Source organism: Cygnus atratus, chromosome 14 (assembly GCF_013377495.2).
Source record: "Cygnus atratus isolate AKBS03 ecotype Queensland, Australia chromosome 14, CAtr_DNAZoo_HiC_assembly, whole genome shotgun sequence".
NCBI classification, from domain to species: Eukaryota; Metazoa; Chordata; class Aves; order Anseriformes; family Anatidae; genus Cygnus; species Cygnus atratus.
Window position 1 is genome coordinate 9,285,917 of NC_066375.1, and position 13,189 is coordinate 9,299,105.

At 52.6% G+C, this 13,189-nt stretch overlaps 1 protein-coding gene across 1 annotated transcript in view; it reads left to right on the forward strand.

Moving 5' to 3' along the window:
• Positions 1-260: 260 nt before the first annotated feature.
• The window catches only part of NSD1 (nuclear receptor binding SET domain protein 1), a 55,875-nt gene continuing 42,946 nt past the window's right edge, over positions 261-13,189 (forward strand). The window contains exons 1-2 of the mRNA XM_050713615.1: positions 261-379; positions 602-1,317. Of these exons, the coding sequence (XP_050569572.1) occupies positions 622-1,317 (696 nt within the window). The 5' untranslated portion in view covers positions 261-379; positions 602-621. The remainder of the gene's footprint in view (positions 380-601; positions 1,318-13,189) is intronic.

The following is a 13,189-nucleotide window of genomic DNA, read 5'->3' on the forward strand; positions in this document are numbered from 1 at the left end:
GCCCCCTCCCCTCCCCCAGCCCCAGACCGGGGGGGGGGGGCAGATGGGGGGGGTCCGGGCTGGGGGGAGGGGGGGCACGGGGGAAGGGGGGGGGCACGGGAGGGAGGGGGGCGCGCGGGGCGCGCGCTGATTGGCCGCCGCCGAACCCCCCCCAGGAGCGGGCGCGCGCGCGGGGCGCGCGCCGGCGGGATGGCGGCGGCGTCGGGAGCGCGCATGCGGGGGAGGGAGGTGGAGGAGGAGGAGGAGGAGGAGGAGGGAGGAGGAGGAGGAGGGAGGCAGCGGAGCGGCGCTGGCGGGGCCTGGCCGGGCCGGGTCGGCGCGTCTCCTCCCGATCGGCCCGCAGCGGGGGCAGGCGGCGAGCCGGCCGCGGCGGCCGCAGGTGAGCGCTGCCCGGCGCTTCGGCCGGGCGGGCGGCGGAGCGAGAAGGGCCGGGCCGAGCCGGGCCGAGCCGGGCGGCGGGCCTCGAGCCTGGGCCTAGCGCGGCGGAGGCCGGGCGGCCGCCTGCCTGCCGCCTGCCCGCCGAGCGGAGCGGAGCGGGCCCCGGGCGCGGCTGCCATTTTGTGTCGGCGGCCGGGCTGACCCCATTGTGCTGTGCCCGCAGGTGGATGCCCGCCGCCCGGCATGGAGCAGGCCTGCGAAGTGAGCCGCCGCAGCTGCCTCGTCCCCTTCGGCACCTCGCTGGCGGTCGCCGAGGCCAAGGGCGGCCCGTTCGGCGAGGGCCGCGGCCCCGAGCCGCCCGCCATGCAGCTGGCGGCCGCCAAGCCCGTGTACGGCCAGGACCCGTCGTCCTGCTACATCCCGCTGCGCCGGCTGCAGGACCTGGCCTCCATGATCAACGCCGAGTACCTCGGCGGCGCCGCCGACGGCGCTGAGGCCCTGCCCGACCCCGGCTCGCCGCCCCCCCGCGGCCCCGGGGACCCGCCGGGCGGCGCCGACGGACCCAGCCCGGCGGCCGACAGGGCCCCCCCGGCCTTCCCGCTGCTCCTCCGGGACGGGGAGGACGAGGAGGAGGAGGACGAGGGCGAGGAGGAGGAGGAGGAAGGCGCCGAGACGCCGGAGGAGGAGGAGGACGACGAGGAGGAGGACGACGACGACGACGAAGAGGAGGACGAAGACGAGGAGGCCGCCGCCGGTTCCCGGGAGCGGGCCGCGGCGGAGCAGAGCCACGGCCGCGCCGGGCCGCAGCGGGGCCCCGGCAGCCCGGAGCCGCCGCCCCGCCTGCAGCAAGCCGAGCTGCCGCTGCTGGACGGCGGCCCCGCCGCGCCGGCCGGCGGGGGGGACAAACCGGAGGCTTCCGCCACGGCGGCCCTGCAGCTCGTAAGCACCGGGGGTGGTGGGAGAAGAAGAAGAAGGAGAAGAACGGGGGAGGGGGGTAGGCCGGGGGGGGGGGGGGGGGGAAGCCGGGGCTCCATTTTGCGGCCGCCGGCGCGGAGGGGCCGGCGCGGTCCCGCGGCTGGCAGCTGACATCGTCGGGCTGCCTGCTGGCAGCCATCTTGCCGAGGGGACAGTTTTGACACCAGCGCGGCCGCCGGGGAGCCGCCGCCGCTCGAGGCCGCCGGGCCCGGGCCGTGCCCCGGGTAGCAGCGCTGTCACTCGCCCCGGGGACGTCGTCGCCTTTGTCGCGGGGCTCTGAGGCCGTCCCCGCCGACACCTCTCGTTATTTGCCCCTTAACTGACATCATTCCTTCGCAGGAGCAGGATGCTCGCAAAGTTGCGCCAGAGGTTTTGGTTTTTTTTTCGTCCCCATTACCGGCTTTTTTCCTGGTGCACTTAATGATGACAAGGGCAGGAGCAGATCTTTCTCCTCTCTTAGCATCTTTTTTTTTTTTTTTTTTTTTTAAGCTCTGTCAGATTGCTCTCTTTGTTTGGGTTAGCGTAAGTTGCCCAACCTGCGAGACTTTCCCGATTGCTAGGGAGGGGCTGTGTCACGGCCTCTCCGATCTCACTTGGGAAACCTTGCCCGTTATTCGGGCAGGCTTTTTTTGGTTCTTTCTAATTTCACCCTGCGCTCACAAATTCCATCAGTTGGTTTTGAGATGTGCTTAATGAGCAAAGCTGGTCCAAGCCTTAGAGCACTGATAGTGGTTAGATGCACATGACGCGTTCGTACAACTCGTTTTTGAATGCAAGCATAACTTTTGAATGGTTTCATTGTTGAGGTTCATCATCAAGTTGAGGTTCATTATTTATACATACATACCTTTTAAATATATTTAAGTTCTTAGAGATCTTGAATATTTTCCCCGAGTATTTTTAAAACGTTTTTGTGAGCTTAAGTTTTCCCACTCTGGCTTTTAAGTATTATTTGGTGGTGAGGTGTGGAAATTAACTCTCGTGACAATGCTGACCTCTGAAACTGTTTCGCTCTTTCTCATTGCAGTATAGCCGCTGATGCCAGGCAGATGCTACTGGTGCATGCAGCGTTTGGGGGAAAAAAACCCGCTTGCTTTCACTTGTGTTCATTTGGGAACCTGTGCGTTTCTGCCGTGTGCTGTGGGAGATGCGGGACCGCTTGTCAGCGAGTGCCCATAGAAGGGCTGATTGCAGCACGGTGCTGAAAGCAGCTGAGTTTGTTTAAGGCGCTGCCAGGCTCAGCTCTGGATCACGGATCCTTTTGCGTGTTTCTTTGGGAGAATTGTCTCCTTGTGGAGACCCCACCTTCAGTGCTCTGGGGTGAGAGGCTGCTGTCAGCGTGAGGTCTGTATGTAAACTTAGCCTTGTTTTTAAGAGTAAAGCAGGGATCTCAGCAGCCATGTGCTCAGTGATGCGGTTGTGGGAGGGTCTCACGTTGTAAACAGAAGCTCGCAGAGGTACTTTCACAACACTTGCTTATACTATCAGTGGCTTTACTACGTGCACTGCAGAGCTGCAGCTTTGTGCAGTGAACACATTTAGTGATTGAGCCTGTTATTTGAATATGCAATGAAGGGTTGACTTCTCAGTGAAGCTGCCATCCTGTCTGCCATAGTATGACATTAACCTCACTGAATTGTTCTGCTGGCTTTAAAACACAACTGCATTCAGGGGAGAAAAAAAGCATTAAAAAAAGCGTATTGTAGACAGCTTGGGATCCTTCTCTCCTTGAGCCTTGCATTCTTCTGTTGATAAGGCCGTGCAGGTTGTGCCAGCGTTCACCCATTTTAGCTCTGTTGTTCATGGGATGGGAAGCGGCAGAGATTTCTGTCTGTGCCAGGTTACCAACGAGATGGTTAAATCTCTTAATTGTTGAACATGACATAGCAGCTTGGAATAACCAGGCTTGTCCTAAGAACCCCATTCATGTAGGCATTTAATTCCTGTCTCATTTGTATTTGCATAACTCGAGTCAGCTGTCTTTGAGAGCCTGCTAAAACTTGAAAAAAAACAAACAAAACCAAACAAACCTAACAACAAAATAGAAAAAACAGGAGCTCTGCATTGCTATTTTTAGGGTGACTTGTCATAGCTGGGCTACTCTTTCAGATAATCCCATTTACCTAGCCCGACATGGGTCTCCTTCACTTTACAGCAGGACTTTGAGCTTTTATTTGCGAAGCTAAGGGCTCTGAGTGTATGCCCACTGCTTCTTCGCTCCCTGTTTTGCCAGGAGAAAAGCGTGCATGCATCTCAGCCCTCTGTGCGCTGACATTCAGCTGCCCATCAGACCCTTGCAAGCTTTTGGGTTTGGCTGGATCGTTAGGAGCTTTGAAAAGGCTCATTTCCAAAATGTCAAGGGTGCTTCCAGCAGAAGGGACAGCAGTTGGCTCGGCCTTTAGTGGGATGCAAAGGCCGGCATTCAGGCAGTGCCTCTGGGCAGGCGGGGTGGCAGGCAGGTATTGTTTTGCACGGAGTTGTTAATAGCCCTGGCCTCTGGTTGCTCTGGGGTGGCAGCAGGCAGGGGACAGGTCGCTCCGGTAGCATTCAGGTGTAAAGTGGGATGTGCATATTCTGAAGTTGTTTTAACTGCCGCCTTAATCTTAGTTAAGGGTTGCTGAAACTCTCCTCCCAGCTCTCAGCAGCTACTGCCAGGTTTTGTGCTGGAGGGAAACAAATCGCAGCAGCCGTTATTGGGGCTATTGTTTCTGCTCCAGAAGTGACAATGCAGTGACTGCTGGCAGCTGATGGCGTGCTTCATTCTGAACGTGGTGTTAATGTTGGATCGGAGCCATTCAAATTGAAACGGTGGACTTTTTTTAAAATTTGTGTTCTTTATCAGCTTGACGGGAACTTGTCTTTAGCACTTCTTTGGCCTTTGCGAGTTGCAGGGGTCCTGTGACAGCCTTGTGTGGGGCTGGATGGGGACCGGGACCCAGGCTCTGCCTGCTGGGGAGGGGGCGTGCAGCCACGGAACGGACCCCTGAGCGCTGCCCGTCGTGTGTGGACTGTCGCTGCGGTACTGGAGCAGGTGGGCTTGCTCCTGGCACGGTTCTCGTGCTGGAGTAGTGCATTCTTAGCTAAGTTTGGTACCATATTACTTTGCTTTCGCTTTGCCAGTTGCTGATTTTTTAATTGCTACCCACAAAGTATGTCGGAGCCGTTTGGTTTGCAGAGCTGAGCACTTGAAAGCTGAGAGTTCTTGGCTTTAAGTACGCTTTGCTCTTGTGCATATATATATACGTTATGCAATGCGCAGGCTTGGGTTATGCGTTCACAAGCTGGTTTTCCCCAAGACCCTGGTGACTTCAGGCTGCGGGATGTTCAGAGCTTGGAGAGGGGAACTCGCTTGGTGTTGCTTGTCGTCGTCATACCGGTGGTGGTGTTGTCCTGTTCCACTCTGTGGGAGTGTGACGTTCTTGTATTAGAAGCGAGGAAATGAGGCCCAGGGAAATCAGGAGCCAGGTCGTTCATTACTGAAGTTGGCTGCTTCCAGCGACTGGATGCACAAAACGAGTAGGGCATGCATGAAATGAGTAGGGTATGTGTGTAGGGCCGCTGGGGGTTGGTTTTACCAGAACCGCACGCGCAGAATATGTTTAAAGTACTGAAGGCTAGCAAAGTCATCTCTTTAAGCCTGGAATTAATCCATAATAAACTTGAGACTTTTGTTGCAGCTGTGGGAAAGTACTCTTGTTACAAAGTGTTTGTGTCCCTGTATATGAGAGTTACTGAGGTTCTCCTTTATTGACAGGCTTCTCTAGTGCCATTTCTCCCTTCGCTAGAAGTAAAGGAACCCACGCCACGTGATGCTTGCTGTTCCTGTAAACATTTCTGAAGGCATCTCCTACTACGCTCTGTTGGTTTGTGGTACACATAACTGCTGGTAATGGCAGATCCCTGAGATAGAAGAGGCACTGCAGTAGTTCGAGCAGGGAACGTAAATTTCCTTGGGCAGTTGACATCTTCCTAGTGGGGAAATCGATCCAGTTTGGCTGGCAGTACCTCCTGCGAGCCTTGTCTGCAGCTGGAGAGGCCAGGTTCTCGCTGCAGCGCTGTCCCCATCTGTCTGGCTTCACGCACCCCTCTGCCACCGAGACTGCGCTGCTGGGAAGGATTTATTTCTTCTCAGAAAGCACGTAGCTGGATCTCACCTGGCTGCGGAGCTGGCTGGCATCCCCTGGGTGTGAAGTGGCTGATTCTGTCATTTAGAAGTGCCTTCGTGTTTTGAAAATTAGGCACAAAGGACTTCAGCCATGGTGGGCATCCAGAAGAAGGTGGGTGGATGTTTCCGTGCTAGGGCACTGCCCTGGACTCTCTCAGGGCTTGACCATAAATTCTGAGGTTTTTAATGGCTTAGCTTCCCTGGTGTGAGAGCACTGCCTGGCCCGTGCGTGGTGGTGGAGTAGGTGGCGGTGGAAATGCTGGGGCAGCAGGCGTGCAACTGGGGCGAGAGGAGCGGTGTGGTTCAGTAAGTGCTGCTCCGGGACCTGTCCCTCGAGCGAGAGCTCCCCTGTGCAGGGAGTCCGGGGAGTATTTATTCCAGTATGTGGCCGTGATGGCTCTTTTTGTTTCGTTTGTGTCTGTTTTCTAATCTAATATTAGGTTCTGTGTGTGCGGTGTTACTGAAAATAACCTGGCTTCTGTAGCAATACGGATGGTCTGGCTACCTGTAGTGCGATGTGCAGCTTGGGTGATAGATGCCTCCCCTTATCTTACGGGGCCGTGCAGATCTCTAGAGCTGTGTCAAATAGCAAGAACGGAGGTATTTTGGACACTTGAAGGTGTGGTTTCGCAGAATAAAATGTCAAAAACCTCTCTCACTTCTGCTTTCTAAATTATTAAAAATTAAAAAAAAAACGTAGCTAAGAGAGGTTCTGTTCAGGCAATGCCCTGGTTAATACACATAGCCATAAATAATTAGTCAAAACTTAGTCGAGTCTTCAGTTGTTGGTTAGGTTGTTGCCGGAGGAGTGTAGACTTCACCTGGCCGGTTGGCAGCTCAGTTCTGGCCTGTACAAAGCGTGGTGTACGTGGTGCATCCCTGCCGCTCTGCGGAAACGTCCAGCAGCAGCACTGCCTTTCTCGGGTGCTTTTCAGAGCACGTGCTGCCTCCTTTTTGTATTTACTTGCTGGTGACTTTTAGAGAATTGTGTCTCCCAGACCTTGAACTCTTTTGTAAGGTTTTTTGTTGTCAGGGGCATGATGATGCTAGCCCTGTTCGTCTAAACCCTTGCTGAAACTAGCGGTGGTGGCTCGGTTTGCTTCTGTTACGGCAGTTCTTGACCCCAGGGCAAAATATTTCTGTTTTGCTTGGAGCCACGGATTTGTTGATTGCCTCGTGCTTGTACAGCAGCTTCTTTAGACCTCGGTGCTTCCTACTTCCAGAAGTGGGGTTAAACTGTGCAGTGTGTAAAGATGATTAGTTTTTTAATTTCCCTGTGTTAACTGAACAAATCTGTAGCTCACTGAAGAGATGTCAACTCTGAATGTGATCGTAATAAGCCACTTAAGCCCCAAGAAAAGAAGGGATATTTTCTGAATTATTACTGAGACAGTGCATCTTAAAAAGACATTATTAACTCAAAAATTAGTGTTTTGGGTGGTGATTAACTTTCGTTGCGTATTCTAAGCAACAAGTTCTGTTTTTCTTGTCCGTGATTGACAACTTTTTGTGCATAGTGACTTTTTTTTTTTCTTTTTAAGTCAGTTACTTTTGCATTTGGGAGGTCGCAGGGACTAGAAACACATGCAGAACGAAACTCAAAATCCAGGGGGGGGCATGTCCTGGAAGAATTTTTTCAAAAATAAATACCAAGTTAATGTCACTTCTGATACCAGGAAAAAATGACATATGTTTTGTTCTGTCTGCACAGAGCCATCTGTGCTGCGCAGTGCAGTCTTTGCTTAGTAAAATGGGAGTTAAATCCTTTATGGTGGTGAAGGCATTGCCAGGATTTCCAAGTTAATGGGTGGAAAAGGTCTGTAAGACAGTCTGCTTTGAATTAGAGCAGCAGTTTTCAACCTCTATTGATTTGTCCACCCCTGAACACTTCCCAGGTGCAGACTCTTGTATGGAGAACTCAGACCTACCAACAATAGCCTCGCTTTCTTTTATGCAATTTCGTGGCATGGCAGTATTTTTCTGCGGACGCGAGCGTGCAGACAGCTGAGCAGCAGAACCCATTGTGAGTGTTCGATGTGGCACTGAATTTGGTGCCGAGCAAAACACGAGAGGGGCCACGTGGCTGCTGGGCGCTCGGTGAGAGCTGCGCTGTGCCCCGGTGAAATATTTACCGGGGGCTGTAAATGTACGCGGTGCCCTGGTTGCTGGTCTGGGTCGGAAGCTACGAGGTGTGGTGGTGCCATCCAAGATGTGTTGGGGCTTTTTGGAGTGCTGCATCGCAGGGCCCTGACCACCAGGTTCCCTGTGGGGCATGATGAAAGGTGCTGCCGTGCGCTGGAGGCGGAGGCTGGTGCCTCTCTGCTCGTTGTTTTTATCGAATTAGGAAGCTGTTTCTCTGTGGCTGCCCACAGGGGCTTCTGCAGCAGCGGCTGGATGTCCCACGGAGGTGAGGCTGCCTCGGTGCGCAGCACTCGTGTGCGTCCTAAAGCACTGGTGAGTCCAGGAGTAACCCCAGTGCTGTGCTTCTCTTGAGAGATGGGAAAGCATCCACTAAAGCTGACATGTTGACTTTCTGCAGCTGCCATTAAGATTGCATCAAGCTTTACCTCACCCACATCTTTAGGAAGTATGGCAAAAATAATTAGGAGCACAGTCCTGGTGTGCCATCCCCTTCCCAGCAGTTGTGGGTGAGCTGCCCTGGCCAGAAGGCTTTCACCTGCACCTCTAGCACAGCCTGAGCAGCAGCTCCGTGCCAATTTGACCACGGCTTCTCCAGGCTCTGGTTGTGGCCTCGACAGCGACAGAGCTGCGTGTGCCCCACAGATGAGTGGCAGGACCCTTTAGTGCCACGGGGTGGGCACCGCTTCGGTGTGCGTGGTGCCACAGGGCAGGTGGCGCTCCTGGGGGCACGGCCGGTGCCAGGAGCTGTGGGAGCAGGCAGTCGGCCTGTGGTCGTGGGGGCTGCTTCCAGGCCCCCCAGGCCGCCAGCAGTTGGGGTGTTTGCCCTGGGAGGCAGCTCCTGGTCCCTGAGCAGGGCTTTGTTGGCGTTGGTTCTCACAGGGAGCTTGTCCTGCGGGTTACAGGTGGTGTCAGACGGTCGTGAACACACATTGACACTGCTCTGGTCTTGAGGAAAAACAAACAGTTTTATTGGTAATAAAACAGAGTAATTCCTGTTAGCTTTCGGGCACCTGTTGGAAGACCTGTGCTGGGGACCAACATTTCAGTTCTAAGCGTGCAGAATTGCTTTTTTTTGCAGAGTTGAGCTGTAGAGAGCAACCCAACACAGTGTTATGTACTCGTTAAAGAATGTTTTTTTAAAAAACTACATGGAGAATAGTTCCTTGCGCAGTGGTGTCTCAGGACACTGGCAATCTCCAGCTTTTCCCAGCTCCGTCAGGGCATTTGCTGCTGAGCACCCAGCGAGGCTCTGGTCCCGAGTCCTCCTTGAAGCTTCCACGCTCGTTTTGTTTAGCAAGAGTGTACTAATGACGTTAATTAATACGCTCCCACTGTTAGTGGAAATATAGAAACCTGCCTGTTGCCTAATGCACGAAGGGCGAGGAGCAGGATGATTATCTCCTTGTAATAGTTCCTGTGCTTGCCCTGGTGCTGGTTTGTTTGGTTTTCCCAAACACCTGTTCAGACACTTGCTGTTCTGGGCAATGCCCTGACCGCCCACAGGTTAATTAGCAGCAGTGAACCAAATCAGATTCTTCTTAGTTTGTTGGCTGGCCTCAGTATGAACGCGAGTACGTAAGAAGCTGGATCCACGACGTAAGGGTTAAGGAGCTTCTCTTAAGTGTAAGTTCGTAGGACCAGGTGACTGAAGCACGAACCTTCTCAGGGCACGAGCCAGAGTGCAAGTATCAAGAAATGAGTAAACACAAGTGTATTGCGCTCTTAGTGTTCAAAAATTTTGAAATTTCAGCAAAAGCAGATGAAACTTTAAAATTTTGATGTGAGCATGACATCTTTTTTGTTTGGAAGAATGGTTCGATGGCTTGCACGCTGGGCACCTGCTGGCTTTGAGGAGGTGGCAGCTTTGTGGAAGCGACATCTTCGGACTGTGAATAACGAAGTGGGATTTCGTATCTCCTCCTCCTGTGGGCAAGTCATAATTTCTGTGGGAAATGACACTTAAAAGCCCTAGTTAGATGTTGCTTTTAAAGAAGACCCTGGAATTATATTAAAACCCCAAAGTGTGGGTAGTTCCTCATTTAATGTAACCCAAACTCCCAATTTTTAGCTGTTAAGGCTCTAATTCACTGGTTGCAGTGTGTGTACACTCTGTTCTCTGGTCCTGCTTCCTTCTGGTTACAGCCTGTCATGAAGTGCACACTTTACGTATACAGATGAGAATAACCAAGTTTAATGTTTGCACCATTTGAATCTGGCTTTCATTTCATGGATTTTGAAACCTAATTTCTGAAAATGAACGTTGCATTTACTGGATGTCTTGCTTGTAAACAGTCTGACAGAGTAACCAAACACAAAAATAAGGCTGAAAAGAGGGCAGATCTGATGACCTGGTTTCAGTTTGTTTTTTTTCTGTAGTTCACTGATACAAGAAAATATTTGTTGATAATGACTTCTTTGTGAGACTTTGCGAGGTTCTGGTAATGCCTGCAGTTCCTCCCTTTCTTGAAACAGTGCGGGTAAAAGAAGCCAAATGTAAAGAGAACTCAGTTTATCATTTAAAATGTATGCGGATAAGCAAGTGTGAGTGTTCCCAGGAGTAGCTTTTCTTCTGCTTCAGGCTTCTGGCAGTGGTTTGAAATCTTTGTGTCTGTGGGTTTTTCTCCACTGCGTAATCCGGGTGAGTCTGTGCCCCTTCTCTCCCGCTTCCTCCCTTCTCCCTCAAATCTTGCTGTCAGACCCATTTCTGGTTACTGCGATGCTGAAGTGTCAAAGCTTTGTATTGCACTGCCATTCTATTCAAATCATAAAAATGATTAAACCATTAACAAAGTGGTGAAGCAGAGATGCTGTTGCCCAGTTATCTTCATGTCTGAGTCTTGGTGTTCTCACGTTAAGTGTGCTCTTTATTTAAGTATATACATTTATATCTCCCAAACTTGGAACGGTTGCTCCAGGATGTATGAATTACCCAATATAATGCAATCAGCTCTCTTTATTTTAACCTTTCACGGCAGTTTGTACGTGAATTTGTACAATTTGCATTTGTAGGCTGCCTCAGCCTGGGCAAGGGTACTACAGGCTAGCCAAAGACAGCGCACGTCCACAGGCACATAGATAACAGATGTTTGGCTTGTATCATAACCCCCGCTGCATTTTCAGCTAGTGAATATTTAATTAGTGAGTATTGAACACTTCTTTGTGATGATGGTCCCAGATAAGAGGTGGCATACTTTTTCGGGCCTGAATGTAGGTCAGGTGCCGTTGCCCTCACCTCTCTGCTGGAGCTGGAGGGGGCTGGCGCAGCACGGTCCGGGCATGTGCCCTGCACGCTCCCTGTGGCCCCGTGTGGTGCTGCGAGGTCGATCCCCAGACATCCTTTCCCCAGACATCCTTTCCCCAGCCATCCTACCCCGAGCAGCACCACGTTCTGGCCCTGGCTTTCCAGCAGTCCTCTATCATTTTTGCGTTCACGTCGAAGCTTGCCATAAAGTGAAGTGCCGGTGTGATTGCTCCGGTGAGGGCGGTGATGGTTTCACCATACAGGTGTTGTGGTTTGCGTGTTGTTTTTTTTCACTCCCTCAGCTGGGCTCAGCCCTTCCCCGAGCTGGGTTAGCCCCGTAAGCGCTCTGACAGCCGAGTACCTGAGCCAGCGTTGCTGCTCCTGCCTGTGGAGGCTTCACAGCTCGTTTGCTTTGTAGTGCTACTTTGTACTGAGGAAACTTTGACCTCTTTTTGCTCGGTTTCAAATACTTCCTGAGCTATGAAGTAGATATAATTTATTTTTCTTTCCATTTTCTGCTTTTTGACAGATCTGGTTTTGATTTCAGAAAAGCTTATTTAAAAAGCAAGAATCTCTCCTAATGGGAATTCATTTTTTGGCTTCGTCACAAGCAGCTATTAATTACCATTCTTGACTTTGGTTCCTTAATTTTTGTTCTTAATCTCATCTCCTTCTTATCTTTTTCATGCACCATATTCACAAACTTAAGATTATTTCCCAAGTCCTGTCGTCTTTCTTTCTATCTGTATTCATTCATTTCTCAGCGCACGAGTGCTGGAGCTGAAAAGTAATGAACAGGGAGTGGATTGCTTAGGGGTGGGAGGGTGGAAGGGAGCCCAAGAGAAGGGCAGTGGTAGAAGTCTTATTTTTGACTGTCTCTGACTGTGAGGAGGAGTCACTGCATACCAGCTGCAGTCGTAGCTGTTTTTTAGGTTTAGGTTCGGTTAGAATATCTGGAGCCCACAGTGATAGCAGCCGGGCAGACCAGGACAGAATGACGAACCTGAGCTCAGTGGGCTGAGATTTTAACACAGAGCTGAGCAGCTTTGCCGTAAGTTAACTCAATGATTGTAAGAGTAAGAAACAAAATATTGGCCTGAGCTTGCCTGGAGGGAAGCACCAACTTGTGAAAGCTCTCGAGATATTTCTTGCAGTGCTTCCAGGCTGGTTCTGGAGGCATTTTTAACAGAAAGTTTGTGCCCCAGCTGCTGCCCCCCCTTTGTGAGGGCACAGAGGGTGGGCAACCTGCTGTGCGTGGTGGGGAAAGGGAGGGATTTTGGGAGTGCCGTGTCCTCGGTGTGGCACCTGGGATGCCAGCTGCGGGGCTGGTTGTGTTCCAGTCAGCCCCAGGGACCTGCAGGTGTCATCCGTGTCCCGGGTTTGTTTTATTAGTGGTTCTTGGCTGGCACAAAGAGCTTCAGAGTCAGTGCTAGCGGAGTACCTGGGGTGGGTTGGAAGTAGGTGAACTTGTCATTTCCTCCTGTTCAGGATCTTTATCACTGAGCTTTAAAGGAAAAAAGCTGGGTGGCGGGCAGGAGGCCGGTCCTCACCAGGGCATCCAGCCCCACCTGGAAGGCAGTAGGGAGCTGCTGGGGCTGGTGGGCTGTGAGGAGAAGTGGGAGAGGGGCTGCCCAGCAAGGAGAGGCCTGAGGGAGCCCTGGGCTGCCGCCATCCTCCCGTGGCGCTGGGCTGGGCGAAGTGTGTCCGGGGCTGTGGTGGCACTCTGAGGAAGCGAGCGGTCCTGGCTGCCTGCTGTTGGTGTCGTGTATGCGCCGCCTCCTCTGTTTTCTTCCTTGGCTTTCTTGGGGCCTGCTCGTGCCTGTACCAGGCTGACAGAGGCTTTGTGTTGTTCTTGGGGTCAGCAGCTTCCTGCTTCCTTGTCCACGTCCTCATGCAGTCTGTTCTGCCACCCCAGCTGCACTTGAGGAGCGTGTTCTGTCCCTTGCTTCACTGAATAACGTCACGCTTGTAGTTAAGGCAGGAATAAACTGTGAAAGGGTTGTTTTGGCCAACCTTTTCTGTGATGGTTTTCCAGGTCTGAATTTCAAGTATGTGGGGCTATGCTGGGTGCAGCTGGGTGCTCAACCTCTGGCAAGCCAGGCTGCTTGGCTGCGTGTCACTGGGGGTCTTGGCCTGTGACAATAGTTCACCTGCCACTATGCGTGACATTTGGTCTCGCTGGGGCTTTACCAAGTTAATTGTGTCCCCAGCCACACTGCTGGGATGCCCAGGTGCCTGCAGTCATGCCCGAGATGGCAGAGGTGAGAGGTGCACCCCGGATCTCCCAG